Here is an 18,137-nt window from a genome sequence, read left to right as displayed (position 1 = left end):
AATAAGCTGTATTGTTAATAATTAAACATGTGAGGACATGGTGCCGCAGCACTAGCTAGTTCAGGGATTGTTCCTGCATTGCGCTGTATTCTTGCTGGTGCTGACGCGACACTAGAAGGATAGACGGATAGAATAATTAACACTAGAATTACCAGAGCCTACGAAAAAACTCATATATCCGGCCCACCTTAAATCGCTTCTTAAATCCGTTCACACCTCTCCGCCAGCATCCTTTGTCCTCTAAATGTGCTGATAAAAGACAAGCTGCCAGCAGCCGGCTATTCCATCCCCCCACCGAGTTAGAACGTGAGTGAACTTTTACCAGCTCACGCCTTGATTGTTTACCTGGGAGTGAAGTGCAGTTTTACAGTGGAAATGATAGATCGTTATTTGGAAGACTTCCGTTTCTAAAGTAATCTGTGTAAACACATTGTTAAAACAGAAACTTTTTCATATTTTAGTAATAAATGTTACAAAATGTAGTAGGCATAAACTATAGAATATATAAAGCCCGCGTTCCAAAGATCAAATAAACACTTTCACAAAAGCTTCAAGAAAGATTCAACAGCTTCTGTGGCGTAGCGCGCTAAGGTTTGCCTCTTAGCGCAGAGCAGCTTTTCCTTGCCTCACAGACCTGAGTTCGATTCCCCGCTGGGGATGAAGTGTTGCTTTTTTTTCTTTTCTTTTACACCTCAAACGGACATAAAATTTATACATTGGTATGCACTGTCAGTTACTGAGATCGTTATATTTTCATCTGGGATGCTCCTTTTAAAATATTTTTTTAACAATTGAGACTGCAATTAACAGGAACAACTGTCCTTATAACTTATTTTTAAGATCCATAACACACAGACAGACAGAGCACTGCGTAATAGAGAGACAGACAGGCAGAGAAGTCACTAGATATATAAATAAACAGGGAAGCCACGTGTACTGAAAGAAAAAAAAGAACAACATGTGCGTTGTCCCTGCTGTACTGAATAAGCGCAGGCGCTCTAACATCACCCCTCCCCCATCTGACTCTCTAAGTAAGTACTATGAAGATATTTCAATGTTCCTTAAAAGTTTTGAAGAATCGGCGTTCTAAGCTTACAAATGGCTTCACGTCTGTTACAGACCTGATTGTGTGGCGATTGGGTATTTGGAGAAAGAAAAGTAAGGACAGGAATTGGAGGTTAGTACGTTTGAAAGAGACAGTACTTCTGTAATAAATTATTTCATCGAAGGTCGCGCATGGCGCTGCAAGCCCCTTGCGTGAGACATGAACAAGCACTGCACCACCGTGTTCCCATGTTTAATAACATGCTTTAACTCCTATCCTCATGAAAAAGATGTCACGTATACATCTCAGTATTTTAATTATTCAGAGAGCTATAATACAGTAATCCCTCCTCCATCGTGGAGGTTGCGTTACAGACCCCCCCGCGAAAGGTGAAAATCTGCGAAGTAGAAACCATATGTTTATATGGTTATTTTTATATTGTCATGCTTGGGTCACAGATTTGCACAGAAACACAGGAGGTTGTAGAGAGACAGGAACGTTATTCAAACACTGCAAACAAACATTTGTCTCTTTTTCAAAAGTTTAAACTGTGCTCCACGACAAGACAGAGATGACAGTTCCGTCTCACAGTTAAAAGAATGCAAACATATCTTCCTCTTCAAAGGAGTGCACATCAGAGAGAGAGAGAAAGAGAAAAAAGCAAACAGTCAAAAATCAATAGGGCTGTTTGGCTTTTAAGTATGCAAAGCACCGCCGGACAAAGTAGCTGCAAGGAAGGGAGCAAGCATTTTTCAGCATTTTTCAGAGGAGCGTCCGTATCCTCTAGGCCAGTATGCTAACAGCCCCTCTGCTCACACCCCCTCCGTCAGAGCGAGCGAGAGAGAGAGAGAGAGGAAAGCAAACAATCAAAAATCAATACGTGCTGTTTGATCTTTCAAGTATGCGAAGCACCATGCAGGAAGCATATCGCTTGCAAAGCAGCCACATGTAAGCCCAGCAAAGAAGGGAGCACTGTGAAGGTAATCTTTCAGCGTTTTTTGAGGAGCGGCCGTGTCCTCTAGGGGTGCGAACAGCCCCCGTGCTCACAATATATTTGAGGAGTTTTATTTAATACATAATACGCGCTGTGGTTGGGTAGCTTCTCAGCCATCTGCCAATAGCATCCCTTGTATGAAATCAACTGGACAAACCAACTGAGGAAGCATGCACCAGAAATTAAAAGACACATTGTCCGCAGAAATCTGCGAACCAGCAAAAAATCTGCGATATATATTTAAATATGCTTACATATAAAATCCGCGATAGAGTGAAGCCGCGAAAGTCAAAGCGTGATATAGCAAGGGATTACTGTATTATGAATGTAATAGGTTATGTGTCCTGTCGGAGAAAAAGAAAGCCCGTTTAAGAAGCAGGTAGTGATTCACACACATAGAGCACATAGAAGATCGAATACAGAACAAAGCATTTAATGTGCTACTTTAGTTACAATGGGATTTGAGAAACTAGTAAATTAAACGATTTTAAGATGAAGTTTATGATGTTCTAGTTTAATGGCAAAATAAACTACGTGATGAAGTGGAAATTTCAAGATTAAAGTTGACATTTCGTGCTTTTTTCCCACTGTGTGCCTATTTTTTTTCTCTGTACCCTAATAAGCTTTCATATGACACTCAGACGGTGGGGTATGACTCGCCTTTTCACGGCGACTTTGATATGTGATTTCTTTTTTATTTCGGGCACTGTGCAACTTTGTGAACTTGAGCTTTTGAGTTTCTCCGACACTCTGTCACTCGATCAACTTCATTTTGTTGATTATAGCATTGTTTAAACCAACAAATAGTACGTTTTTCCTTTGCCTCCACTTAGTATTCGCTGAAATTCTTATATTTTCCACCGTGCTTTTCCCATTGTCTTTTCACAGAAGGCTATTTATATTGTTTTGCATATTCAAAGAGGCGTAATTCTGGGAGGAGTTGGGGCGGGACAGAAGGCGCGTGCACGTACGTTTCTTTTCACGCTGATTGGGATTTATGTAGCGGAAGAACGTGGAAGTTTGCGTACGCACAGATTCCTGCATCTGGATTTTTCTGTGTGTATGCACATTCCCGCTTTTGTGCTTACGCCATGTTATAGTGTGAGTTCTACGCACGGCGTTATACATGAGGCCCCAGGTGTCAATGGAAAAAAAAGCAGGACAAAGCAAGGTCAGAAATAAAAGACAGAGTAGAAAACAAAGTAAAACGTCATAAAGAGGTTAAAAAACAAGGGGGTTAAACACATACATAGCAGGTTAGTGATAATGAAAACTGAAATTCAAAAGACTCAAAAAAAAAACGTAGCTGCGATACACATGCTGAGCAGGATACAGAATATGAAAGCAGAAAAAAACAAACAGTGTCAAAACAAAGACAGTAAACATCGCATTAGCACAAAAAAAGAGAAATGATTACTTGGAGAAATAACGAAAAGGCGAATAAGAGATCGAATATTTGGACATAGGTGATATGTCAGAAGTATGTAAATATTGTAAGTCAGAGAATTTCAAAAACGGGGTTTACCTCACATGCTTATATTGGATACTTTTCAAAAGAAAAATATTAACTGCTGATGATGTAGATCGTTTTGTCTGTGCTGAAATTCCAAACAGAGAAACCTGTCCTGAATTATGGTACAAAGTCATTATACACATGTCTCACTGACCTCATTTAAAAGATTCAGCATATTGGGACTCCAAAGATTCCAAATATTGTTTTTACAAAAGTTCTGAAATAAAAGTGAAACTAATGAAATAGCAACAATTCAAAGAAAAAAAAAATCTTAAAAGTGTGTATCTGGAAAACCAAACACGGGGGTTAGAAAGTGAAGCGAGCAGGGGGCAACGCCCCCTAGTTTTTTTAATGATGTACTGCTATCCAATCTGATTGTGAGAGAGATATAGTAAGGCTCTGAGGTCCAGATTACCTCAATCCCATCTATTTAAATGAATGGGACTATGGAGGCAATCCCTTCAGAGTTAAAAAAATATATATACATGTAATACCGCTTAATCACGTACATAAGAAGTTGGCTAATGGGATTTTTTAAGAGAATGAAGTGATATTTAACTGTGATCCCAATTCATTATGAGACTTGACTCATATGTAATGTTACAACTACTTTAAGAAGTTAGCAGAATACAGAGTAGGACACAGAAAAAAATGCTGAATAAATTTCTTTCTTGATGAATGTAAAATATACAAGTTGGGAAACAAGACACCACCCCCGCTCCTCCCCTTCTCTCCTTGACCAGGATGGCATAAAAAAACAGAAGACAATTCTGGATTAATGAATTAAAGGAAAGGACAAGTGCAGTATTCAAGGTGATGATTGAACCCAGAAAGATTTTTTGCACAGGCTGTGTTCCAAATTGAACTATAACATACACTGCCTGGCCAAAAAAAAAGTCGCCACCAAAAACACACAAACGCTAATATTTCGTTGGACCGCCTTTAGCTTTGTTTCGATAAGCTTCTGCAATGTCACAAGATTTAGTTCCATCCAGTGTTGCATTAATTTTTCACCAAGATCTTGCATTGATGATGGTAGAGTCTGACCGCTGCATAAAGCCTTCTCCAGCACATCCCAAAGATTCTCAACTCTGGAACAGAGTAAATCTGGACTCATCAGACCACATTACCTTCTTCCATTGCTCCAGAGTCCAATCTTTATGCTCCCTAGCAAATTGAAGCCTTTTTTTCCAGTTTACCTCACTGATTAGTGGTTTTCTTACGGCTACACAGCTGTTCAGTCCCAATCCCTTGAGTTCCCTTCACATTGTGTGTGTGGAAATGCTCTTACTTTCACTATTAAACATAGACCTGAGTTCTACTGTTGTTTTTCTTCGATTTGATTTCACCAAACGTTTAAGTGATCGCCGATCACGATCATTCAGGATTTTTTTCCGGCCACATTTCTTCCTCGAAGACGATGGGTCCCCACTATCCTTCCAGTTTTTAATAATGCGTTGGACAGTTCTTAACCCAATTTTAGTAGTTTCTGCAATCTCCATAGATGTTTTCTCTGCTTGATGCATGCAAATGATTTGACCCTTCTCAAACAGACTAACATCTTTTCCACGACCACGAGATGTGTCTTTCGACATGGTTGTTTAAGAAATGAGATGCAACTCATTGCACCAGTTGGGGTTAAATAACTTGTTGCCAGCTGAAAGATAATCGCCCATGCAGTAATTATCCAATAGGAGGCTCGTACCTATTTGCTTAGTTAAATCCAGGTGGCCAGGCAGTGTACTTTATAAAAACAAAAACAAATAAACTGTAACATACACACATATTTGCATACAAACAAACAAACAGAAATACTAACAGATACTAGCTCAACTTTATTTATGCAGATTATCATTTTACATTAATTTATAAACTATACTACCCTCTTTCTTTATCTTCTGTCATAATGCAGAAACAATAGTTCCTTTTGCTTTCGATTCCTTGTATTTTATCTGTAAATATACACATTAAGTAAAGGTGTATGAATATCCCATCTTGGAGCCCAGTCTGTCCTTTGCTTTTGCTCAGCATTCTGTGGTCTATAACTATTAAAAAAAAAGTGAAAATGGCTTTTACCATGTTGTTAACTCTTTCAGCTTCTGCTTGCGTAATTTGTTTTATTATGTGGGAAACGGGGAGTACACAATGCACTGTTTAAAATGTAAACTAAAACCACATTCCCACTTTCTAATCTCCTCCCACAAATGCACCTTTATGTGTAGGATTTGCACATTCTCTTTTTTGGGTTTCTTTTATTTCCTCCACAATTCAAAAGACACATCAGTCAACCTGACTGGTTTAAATTGGCTTCTTGTGAGTATTTGAGTGTGCTGCCATGTCCCAAATCGAACTATGCAAACTTATAAAATACAATGCACTACAAACTGCTTTACTGAATCAATGTCAGACAAGATGACTAGAATTTTTAAACCGGGTGTGGAATAATTTACCAAGGGCACTGACTCATTACAAATATTGTGGGGGCAAAGAAATTATAAGCTGAAACATAGATAATAATCCAACAGTAATAATGATAATAACAAAAATAGTAATAATAATCCTCAAAATGGCATAGCATAGGAAACACAGATGTGGCAAAATAAAATTAAATGCCCCACATGGAAACTCTAGGCCCGGGGTGGCTCAGGTCCTGGAGAGTTGCAGTGGCAGCAGGTTTATGTTCCAACCCAGTTGCTTAATTAGAAGCCAATCTTCACCAATAATAGATCATATTTAATTTCATGGCTTGTTAGTGCTTTTAACTCTACCATGTCAGTTCATTCTTAAATCATAGATCTTTTTTTCCTTTCTAATGATACTGTACATGTATCATCTGAGTGATTTGAATCCTAAAATGGATGAGTAATTTTCAGTTCTTCAGTTTCTCTTCAGTTTCCTTCTGAGTACTTAATTAAGCCAAATAGTGAATGACGAATACACAAGCTAGATGAAGAACTGCTGGTTCCAGTGTCATTTGCCCTGATTTAAGGGTCTTAGTCTTAAATAAGAAATTAAATGAAGTTAATTAGTAGCAAAGACTAGTTACTAAATTAGAAAACAGAATGAAAACCTGTAGCCACTCCTGCGCTATGTTCTGACTGCATTACTAAAGACTGATTTAATTCAATGTATAAGCATCGCTCAAAAGGGCATATATTAAAACTCTGTAAGCATCACTCTCCAGTGTTGCACTCTTTAAATATATTTGCAGAGATATGGTATCATGAGTAAACATTTAAAGGTAATAATTATACTTTGCTTTCACTAAATTTTATAATTATGTTAGGTTAGTCTGTTTACTTTGTGGGGTCTATCCATCCAGCCATTATCCAACCTGCTATAAGCATCTATATATATAATTCTCTAAGCTGCCGCCAGAGCGGGCAAGACACCCATGAAAGCACGCAGGAAGGAGCCATATATAGATTCTCTAAGCCGCCGTCAGAGTGGGCAAGACACCTATGAAAGCACGCAGGAAGGAGCCACACCCACAAACTCTAAGACCATTGGATACGACGAAAACTCTCACAGCCACGCCTACCAACTCGGACGCGACGCCTCGGAAAACATGCCGTCATTTCTGTTTGTCTGCTACAGTCCACATGCAGCTCTGAGCCACGTTGACTTTTCATTAGTCAACCTCAGTGGAACCTTGGTTCACACAGAGAGCCGCACACACACAGGCTGCGCGAGAGAGAGAGATGCGCACACACACAGGCAGTGCCAGAGAGAGACAGACGCACACACACAGGCAGTGCGAGAGAGAGGGGGCTGGACTCATAAGGTAGGAAGGCAGTTAAAGAATGCACTGGGCTTGATTTTGTTTTCACTTCTGTTTACTGCGATCAGTTCGTAGTGTGCATTGTTGCAATGTTACTTTTCTTGGTGGTTTATTAAATTACGGATTTTTTCATATGTTCATTTTTTTCCCTGTGCTTAAAACTCATTAAAAAAAAAAAGTGTTTCTCGCCAGCGGTTGGTAGCGCTATAGCGCAAACTATTGCAGTGTTAGTTTTCTCTGTTGTTCAAGGTTTTGTCAGTGTTATTCAATGTTTTTACATTTAGTTTACTATTACGCTTTGCATTCTATGGTTTAATCTATCTATATATATACAGTGGTGTGAAAAACTATTTGCCTCCTTCCTGATTTCTTATTCTTTTGCATGTTTGTCACACAAAATGTTTCTGATCATCAAATACATTTAACCATTAGTCAAATATAACACAAGTAAACACAAAATGCAGTTTTTAAATGATGGTGTTTATTATTTAGGGAGAAAAAAAAATCCAAACCTACATGGCCCTGTGTGAAAAAGTAATTGCCCCCTTGTTAAAAATAACCTAACTGTGGTGTATCACACCTGAGTTCAATTTCCGTAGCCACCCCCAGGCCTGATTACTGCCACACCTGTTTCAATCAAGAAATCACTTAAATAGGAGCTGCCTGACACAGAGAAGTAGACCAAAAGCACCTCAAAAGCTAGACATCATGCCAAGATCCAAAGAAATTCAGGAACAAATGAGAACAGAAGTAATTGAGATCTATCAGTCTGGTAAAGGTTATAAAGCCATTTCTAAAGCTTTGGGACTCCAGTGAACCACAGTGAGAGCCATTATCCACAAATGGCAAAAACATGGAACAGTGGTGAACCTTCCCAGGAGTGGCTGGCCGACCAAAATTACCCCAAGAGCGCAGAGACGACTCATCCGAGAGGTCACAAAAGACCCCAGGACAACGTCAAAAGAACTGCAGGCCTCATTTGCCTCAATTAAGGTCAGTGTTCACGACTCCACCATAAGAAAAAGACTGGGCAAAAATGGCCTGCATGGCAGATTTCCAAGACGCAAACCACTGTTAAGCAAAAAGAACATTAGGGCTCGTCTCAATTTTGCTAAGAAACATCTCAATGATTGCCAAGACTTTTGGGAAAATACCTTGTGGACTGATGAGTCAAAAGTTGAACTTTTTGGAAGGCAAATGTCCCGTTACATCTGGCGTAAAAGGAACACAGCATTTCAGAAAAAGAACATCATACCAACAGTAAAATATGGTGGTGGTAGTGTGATGGTCTGGGGTTGTTTTGCTGCTTCAGGACCTGGAAGGCTTGCTGTGATAGATGGAACCATGAATTCTACTGTCTACCAAAAAATCCTGAAGGAGAATGTCCGGCCATCTGTTCGTCAACTCAAGCTGAAGCGATCTTGGGTGCTGCAACAGGACAATGACCCAAAACACACCAGCAAATCCACCTCTGAATGGCTGAAGAAAAACAAAATGAAGACTTTGGAGTGGCCTAGTCAAAGTCCTGACCTGAATCCAATTGAGATGCTATGGCATGACCTTAAAAAGGCGGTTCATGCTAGAAAACCCTCAAATAAAGCTGAATTACAACAATTTTGCAAAGATGAGTGGGCCAAAATTCCTCCAGAGCGCTGTAAAAGACTCATTGCAAGTTATCGCAAAGGCTTGATTGCAGTTATTGCTGCTAAGGGTGGCCCAACCAGTTATTAGGTTCAGGGGGCAATTACTTTTTCACACAGGGCCATGTAGGTTTGGATTTTTTTTACTCCCTAAATAATAAAAACCACCATTTACGAACTGCATTTTGTGTTTACTTGTGTTATATTTGACTAATGGTTAAATGTGTTTGATGATCAGAAACATTTTGTGTGACAAACATGCAAAAGAATAAGAAATCAGGAAGGGGGCAAACAGTTTTTCACACCACTGTAATTCGCTAAGCCGCCGACAAGTAGACACCCATGGAAAGCACACAAGACAGCCACGCCCACCGTGTAAAACAGTTTGTGAGGGGTATCCCATGGGATCCTTAAAACAATCCTTTAAAACTGAGGTTAAAACACAATGAAGGAAGCAATCTTTAAAAACCAATAAGCCCTGTGCCTCTTTTTCATTAGCATCTCACCTGCTTCACCAATGCAGGCCCTGCAATAGTCGAGACGCTCTCTCAGCAGCTGACCTTCTCTGTGCCTGACTCCACTACTGTCAGTCGCCTGATTAAAAATGGCCTTTTGAAGGGGAGCTATGGACCCGTTATACCACAGGAACACATTGCCTTCGAGCCTGCTCTCGCTCACTCTAACGTACTGGCTTTCTCTCTCTCCTCACTCGCTCGCACACTGCACAGGGGAGAAATGCCCGCAGCACGACTCCACCCGGAAACCGTTTCAGCCACACCCATCAATACATAATTATGCAGCGTATGCTACGCCGCGGGTTGGCTAGTAATTTAAGTAATTAACATTTATGGGTTTACGTGATTAAATTATAATGTGCTGTCATCATCAATGCAAGCTAAGTAGTAGGCTGGAGGTTTAAATACAGAGCTACCCTCACAAATTTTTGACTATATTGCTATTCAAGAATAACCTTTTTTTCATATATTTAACACATTTTCAGTCATTTTAGAAAAAAAAAACCTGCCTGCATTGTCAATTCTCAAGTGCGTATTTTTCTGAAAGTCTTGCAGAAGAATCCCAAACACCTTTGAGCACTTGCCATCTTGAGCTGATGAATTTGCAGATGCTCTGCACTATAAATAATGTGAAGTTAGCATTTCAGCAATCAGCATGTATCTGGGGTTCATGGTTTTCTGTTAGCTCACATCTGTCTCATGACTTGATTGCTATTAATTTTACAGAATCAGGTTAGATAAAGTTATGCAGTAATATTGGATTTGAATCATTTGCAAAATTAATTTGAACACACAAAAAATCAGATATGAGCCAAAAATCTGAACTGAGTCAACTTTTCATTGCAGCCTGAATGTAGCCTTAGTAGCCAGTAGAGACATACAGACTTAAATGAAGCTGAAATTATTTTTTCCAACTAATTTTTAGTATTGTGGCTTTTCTCCAGTATTTCTCCAGGATTGTTGTTGGAACAGACAAGAGGTACTTAATTGTTGCCTCTATTCCACACCCATAGATGGCATCTATTTGATGTACATTAGTACAGATCTTTACATATTCCTAATGTGCTGATGAGGATGGAGCACCTAAACTTTGTAAAATTGTATATATGACACGATTAAGTGTTTCCATACTTCTCTTTCAAGATTAATTGAATTCTCTGCTATGTTATTATTTGTTTTTCCTATTGTAGATGTGTGTATGTGCCTAGAGGAAAAGATACAGGTTTGAATAGTTCAGTGGTTCTCAAACTGTGGGGCGGGCCTCCCTGGGGAGGCATGAAGTAACAAAAAGGGGGGCATGAAGATGTGAAAAAAAGAAAACAAGAATCAAAAATATGAAAAATACATCTATTGAAACCAAAACAAAGTAACTTAAACTACCGTATTTTTTGCACCATAAGACGCACCTGACCATTAGACGCACCTAGGTTTAGAAGATGAAAACAAGAAAAAAAATATTCTGAACCAATTGGTGCACTAATATGTTTAATAAAATATAGCAGAATAATATTTCAACCATGTAAATTCAACAGTGGTATTAAGAAACATCATCACTGTCATTAACAAATAAGGAGAGATTTTAAGGTTCAAACACTCTTCTAGTTTTATGGAAACCCCAAGAACTCCTCATCGCTAGTGTCAGAATTTATTAAGCTCAGTTGCTCACAATCACTTTGCAGCATCACGTACCTATCATCACGCGACATAACCTGTCCAAAGCCACCAGGGGACAAAGCACATTTGGACCAATGCTCCTTGAAGTTATATCGCCAGTCTAGTCCCATCTATATTTGTAATGCCACAAAGCCCTTCATCTCGTGTTTTGTTGTGGGTTTCCAGTTTGAAAAATGAGAATGTGGTGCAAGCACAGCCCTCGATTCAAAAAATTGCTCTGCATACCTGTTTGTCTCGTCTGACAGTAGCTGAAAGGCAGCTTCAGGAAAGAACAGCCTGAAGTAGTCCAGCGGCTGGTAATCTGTCGAGTCCAGAGTCCGACTCAGTGATAATGCGCAAAACATCATATGCTGAGTATTTTGTTTTCTGCACTCTCTTCGCTCCCTCATGAGATGTAGATGCTATCTTGCCTTTGTTTATATTTGTTTACATTTCGCAACTCACGCACACGCAAGGATTAGATGCTGAGTCAATGAGTCTAACATTCCTCCAAGCACAGAGGGAATGCCTGTAACGTAACAGTGAGTTTTGTCGCCCTCTACCCCTGGATGTCGACTTTTGTCAGGTAATACACATCATGGTCTGTGACGCAATATTCGCTCCATAAGACGCACAGACATTTCCAACCTTTTGGGTAAAAAAAAGTGCATCTTATGGTGCGAAAAATACGGTACATTCTGACACTAGAAAAATAAATATAGAGTTAGATAAATGTCGATAAAAGTTAAGTAGGTATAATAAAATATGCATCTATAATATATCATAAAAAGAACAAATTGGTATTATTGGGCTCCTTTCAAAAAAACGTTAAGGGGGTGCAATTAAAACTGTTATGAAAACTCGGGTCGCAAATACTTAAAGGTTGAGAAACGCTGGAATAGTTTCCCATAAAAATAAATAATTTGACATGTAAAATATATAGTAATTGGTTTATTGAAAATATTAGTCAAAATATTAGAACTCAATACACAAATTATGCAGTCAACAGTCTGAAAGTATTTTAGTGCAAACAGGTGATTTAATGTTGCCTGACTGAAAATATTCCTTTCTCCTTGGTACAGTGGTTGGTGCCTCGTACCTCAAACGATTCTAACTTTGAACAGTCCAAAGTTCGAACACTAAATTCAAGAGATATGTTTGAGAACTGTGCGTGCAGTGAAAAAAATGAAGCAACAGATGGCACCTGCAAAGCGAGTGTAAACGTCATCTGTTGTGTACAATCTTAGTGTTAGTGTTTAATCACCCTTTAAAATGTTACTTAACCTTAAATAGCTAGTTGTTGTGATATATCATACATCATAGTGAGTGGCTTACATACCTGGTAGCATGTGCCATTGTAACATTGAACATACAAAGTTGTGCCTGAATCAAATAACTGACATAATGGAAAAACAACAAAAAAACTCCAAAATGCTACAATTGGTTCTTAAACAATAACACCATTGAATTATTATGACAATTTTGCATATTTTTAGGGCCAGAGGAAATTACAAAGTTTGTGAACTTTACCATTTTGGACTCTCTAAGGCATGTTCCTGTAATAGTACTTAACCAGCTTTCTGATTCTGTAATATATAGAGGCAATAAAACCTGCAACTTTGGGACTTCAGTGACATTGAAGAAGTGGAAGTTAAAATAATAGTTCAATGGAGGAAAAGACAAAAGAATGCTTGGCTGTAGTTTAAAGTAACTAGTCAGCTTCTCAGGATAAACTATCCCCATTAGGAATTTCACAGTTCTCCTGAAGTAACTATTTTAAGCCATACTAACTTCACCCTAATCCCATCTCATGTCCCTCCATCCTCACTTTTTTGCATAAGTATGAAAAGACGTAAGCTTCCAAATGGATTCAGACTGTGGAGAGTTTTGGACATGGCCATGTTGAGCTATGTTATTGTAAATATACTGATTCAGAGTGAGACAGTAATGTTTTTAATGAAGAGGACCAGGGGATAAACATAGTCAAAGGCAAGCTAAGGTTGATCTGAATGTCAGTCTTTTCAAACTAACTGGAAATGTAATCAAAAATTAGTGGACAAAATTAAAAGCAAGAGCTCCAAAAAAAAAGTGTTCATAAAGAACAGATACTTTGGAGATATTCTTTGCGGCCTTTAAACCATATCTCCAATGATGTCACATGCAATTTTACATCGTGTGAAGTGTGGGAGAATGCTATGACAATGAGAGACACCTTAAGTCCCCAGATGGCAGTGACCATAGAAAACAAAGATTGACACTAAAATCAAAAATAAATTAAATGAATGAAATCCCTAAATCAATGTAATCTCACAAAATATTAATAAAAGATACAGATCATGACATTAACCCATGCACTTTAACCAACCCACACACCTTAAGAAACAGCATTAGAACATCAGAAAAATGTTGATGAGAGCAGGGCATTCAGCCCATCAAAGTTTCTCCAGTCATATCTGCTTAATTCTTCAAAAATAACAGCAAATCTAGTTTTGAATATCTATAAAGTCCTACTGTCTACCACAAAAAGGATTTTGGAGTCATAGTTGACTCATCACTGTCAACAGCCAGAAAGTGCTTAGAAGCCATTTAGAAGGTTAACAAAATGTTAGGTTATATAGCACCGTGTTTGGAGTACAAGTCAAAGGAGGTTATGGTCAAACTTTATAACACACTAGTATGACCTGGAGTACTGTGTGCTGTGTTTGTCCCCAGGCTACAATAAAGACATAGCAAAGCTAGAAAAAGTCCTGAGAAGAATGACTAGGCTGATTCCAAGGCTACAGGGGTTGAACTATGAGGAAAGATTTTAGTAAAATGAGATTATGAGGAGACATAATTCTTTCTTTGGGACAAGATTTAACACCTGCTAACAACAATTATGGGTTATGAGTAACGTTTTTCTCTTTACCAAAAGCTAAAGCAATGCTTCTTGTTAATGAAAATGAATCATTTTGTTAACTAAAACTAAAGCATAAATGAAAAAAAGTCTAAAAAACTAAAATAAAATGATAACAAGAAAATAAAAATGAAAGAGAATTTTGATTTTCACCACATTTTTTTATGCATAATGTGTGCGTAGTTGCTGGTATGTTTATTAAATCCTTGCATTCATAATGTTTGCATGTATCCAAGTACCCAATGCTGCAACTGCCCAAAACCCTCAGGATTTTTTTAGTCATTTTTCATCTATCAGTCAGTTTTCCTTCTAACACTTACTTATGCTGTGTATTTCATTGGCCTTAGCTGACCATCAGATGTCCTACTTTTTATATTTTTTCTTTTTTCTTTCTTCATCTTGTAAAGCACTTTGAGCGACATCATTTGCATGAAAACGTGCTATATAAAGAAATGTTGTTGTTGTACTAGTGGTCAGAGAATGACAACATATCTCGTGTAGCGCCTTTCATAAGGGATCTACTACTTACAGTACCTGTTGTCTTATAGTGCCTTTAAAATGTGGTTTACCCGAAACCACTCCAGTAGTGCTGAATGTGTCTTTATGTCTTAAATGTTAATGTTTTACTGTTTAATAACTTATAGGCTACATTTTATTTTTTTTCCCTTGCACTCAGTGAGCAAAGCCACTGGGTATTCAGCTAGTTAAAACTAAAAATAGAAAAATGTAAAAAACTAAAAATAAATTAAAACTAAAAAATACAATGAAAAAGTAAATAAAATTGAAAACTAAGAATTGGCTTAAAACTAGAAAAACACTGGGTAGTATGGGATGTTGATAATGAATGCTGTACATTGTGTGATACCATCATTAGGGAAGAAAACTCACTCAAGAAGTCTGAGTCTAACTGCCTTGAGGTCAGCAGGCAGAGTTTCTTGTTTTTTTTATCTTCATGTGTGAACAGATCATCAAAAGATTATAGGCTTGTCTAGAAAGCTATTATTATGCAGTATGTAAAGTGTATTAAGGTTGTGTTTGCCATGAAAGGAACTGCATTACCCTTTTTTATAAGTCAGTTCCATTTATTGTCATTATAAATGACCTTAAAGGGAAGAAAAATATATTTAGCAACAATACAGTACATTATATGTGTGTGTGTATATATGGATGGATATATATATATATTTATATATGTATATGTATATGTATGTGTATATGTGTGTGTGTGTGTGTGTGTATATGGATGGATGGATATAGATATATATATATATATATATATATATTCATTGCATTCGTAGTCTGTGTCACAATCTGATTGTATGGGTGGTTACCTAGCAGCAAGTCAGCTAACATCCGCCACAGTGCCCTCATTTCAGTTGCGAGAAGCAGATCATAGAATGGTTGAAATAGTTTACTGTCAAATAATGCAAAGAGTACGCAACACGTGTTTCGCCCTAATTCTGGGCTCATCAGGCGTAAACACTCACTGCACCCCCCTCTCGGGGAATTGAACCTCGGACGTCAGCGGTGAAGCCTCTAGCGTTGCGCCACGGCGTGTGGTTCATTCATTTGACAGCATGTAGATCGGGGTAATTACATTCATTGCATTCGTAGTCTGTGTCACAATCTGATTGTATGGGTGGTTACCTACCAGATAACGATTGTGGTTAGTCAACAAGTCAGCTAACATCCTCCACGGTGCCCTCATTTCAGTTGCGAGAAGCAGATCATAGAATGGTTGAAATAGTTTACTGTCAAATAGCAGTAGGGGGCGCTAGAGCTCCCTTGAACCCTCCGGTACAATGCCAGCCACGAGGTAAAAGTATAATTATTATTTATTAAATAATAATAGTGTGCGCCATGCACTCTACACTCCACACTACACATATAAATACTAATAATCAATTCTTCAATAACTAATCACAATACCAATCCTCCTCTCCCAGACACTTCGCCACCCTTCCTCCCAGCTCAGCTCAGTATCTGGGCTTTCCCAGAGTCCTTTTATACCCCTTGACCCAGAGGTGTTCCTGCCCAACAGTCCACAAGTCCTTATTACTTCTGGGTCAGGGTAAAAGTCCTTTTCTTCAACCTGGAAATATGTCATTTCTCCTGTTCATGTGACCAGGACGTACTTCCAGGTTATAGGGCACGTAAGAGTCCAACAGCCTTCCTACAGTGACTCCCGGTGGTCCCCAAGGTATCCAGCAGGGTTGTGCATAGAAACTACAAAGTCCATGAGGCCTTGCTGGAATTCGGGGTACATCCATGCTGTCGGGAGAGCTCCTCCTGGCGGCCTGGGGGTGAGGGCCGGAAACTTTCGCTGGCCATTCATCACAATATATATATATATATATATATATATATATATATATATATATATATATATATATATATATATATATATAATGCAGCAAACACATATTACTAAACAATGACATTAGGATTAACAATAGCAATCAATATCAATAAAGTCAAAATATGGAGTTTGTTAAACACAGTGAGTGATAGACAGCTGAAAATTGCTAATTGTAACTTACCAGGGAGAAAGGACAAATAGTAAATGGTGAAAATCTCTGACATTTAATTTTAATTTTGATTGTAAAGGCTTTTGTGAAGAAGTTTTTGAATGAATGCTGCTTGACTAAAGAATCAATTAATTGAGCACATGAAATTGTACAAGATCAAGTAAAAAGGAGGAGAGTGGAAGAAAACTGATACTTCTGTTCATATAATTGGGCTATTTGAAATAAAGATTGATTGTGTCTTTTAATCAGGGTGAAAAAGGCGAAAAAGGTGATCCAGGTGTGTCTGGAATGCCAGGAAATGATGTAAGCTTTTTTTTTCTTTACCGTTTTTTTCTTTTTCCTTTACCTGTCTGTTTACTTCCCTGACAGCTGGCACGAAGTCACTGTAGTGTGGCAACTGACCCCTGCTGTTGACACTGAAAGCTGTAGTTGGTTTGTGCACAGAGGAGCTCCCAGGGGTTTTCCTTTCAGCCAAGGCATCAGCTTTGATTGTCTGCAGTCTGCTTTTCTTTTCAGGAGTACTGTACAGTAGCTTGCAGAGTGACACTAATCCCTGAGGAAGACTTGTTTTAGTAGTTTAACAAGTGACAATTTAAAGATCCAAAGTAACTTGTGTGTTCCTTTTCATTTGCTTTCTTTATTGTTTTTAAGTTTGAACTGTTTTTTGTGTCTTTATAGGGAGCACCCGGCGAGATCTGTGTTGTTGGTCCTAAAGGCCAGAAGGTAGTATAAACCATGAAACCCCTGCCTGTTCTATCAGGAGAGTAGACATAAAATGCATTCCATATTTAGTTTTTTATGCAGCATATGTTGTCTTTCTTGGATCAATACAAGCCACACACTGAACATTAACCTCTTTAAACAGGGTCAGCCAGGCATTGTTGGGCCTGAAGGGATGGCAGGAGAACCAGGTCTCCCTGGCCCACCTGGGCCTCCTGGCCGAGGAGAACCTGGACCACCGGTGCGTACTCCTGCTAATACTGAGAGAGTTTCAGAATAAATAAAACATTTTAAATGTGTGTGGTAGTCAAGTTGCATGTGCTGTTAAATGTTTTTTAGTATTCTAATGGCAGCCATTGAATGTTGTGTTTACAATCTAATAATAGCTTTGTTATTCTATCTGTGTGTTTAGGGAAGCCCAGGGGGGTCCACCTGGTATGAAGGTCAGAGACCAGGTTTAGTAATTGTAATTAGATGTTAAGGAAATTGTTGTCCTCTTGAAGTATAGTTCTTTTAACAGTGCTGGGCTACAAATCTGTCTTTTAGGGTAATCCTGGAATTCCAGCAGCTGATGGAATACCTGGTGATCCTGTAAGTAGTTTTCTATCCATTTACTTATGCATTTTCCTTAAAATATATAGTTTGATGCTGTCAGTTCTGTTGCTAAAGATGTTTTTATTTTATTTACACTTCAATGTATACATTTATAGCAATATCCTCCTTGCACCGCCTAGAAATTTTATATTTGAAAATAAAGGAGGACTAACAAATGATATAGAAATGCAGATAAGATAAGACAAAAAAGATAAATCACCTAGCAAAATCCATATACAGTTCTTACAGTTCCCTTCT

General features: G+C 38.3%; 1 protein-coding gene across 1 annotated transcript in view; it reads left to right on the top strand.

Annotated features, from left to right (window-relative positions):
• The window catches only part of col16a1 (collagen, type XVI, alpha 1), a 346,728-nt gene that overhangs the window by 178,964 nt on the left and 149,627 nt on the right, over positions 1-18,137 (top strand). Inside the window, exons 14-18 of the mRNA XM_051936205.1 lie at positions 16,815-16,868; positions 17,244-17,288; positions 17,431-17,530; positions 17,703-17,728; positions 17,832-17,876. Of these exons, the coding sequence (XP_051792165.1) occupies positions 16,815-16,868; positions 17,244-17,288; positions 17,431-17,530; positions 17,703-17,728; positions 17,832-17,876 (270 nt within the window). The remainder of the gene's footprint in view (positions 1-16,814; positions 16,869-17,243; positions 17,289-17,430; positions 17,531-17,702; positions 17,729-17,831; positions 17,877-18,137) is intronic.

Source organism: Erpetoichthys calabaricus, chromosome 14 (assembly GCF_900747795.2).
Source record: "Erpetoichthys calabaricus chromosome 14, fErpCal1.3, whole genome shotgun sequence".
Lineage (NCBI taxonomy): Eukaryota > Metazoa > Chordata > Cladistia > Polypteriformes > Polypteridae > Erpetoichthys > Erpetoichthys calabaricus.
This window is presented reverse-complemented; position numbering and strand designations above follow the sequence as displayed.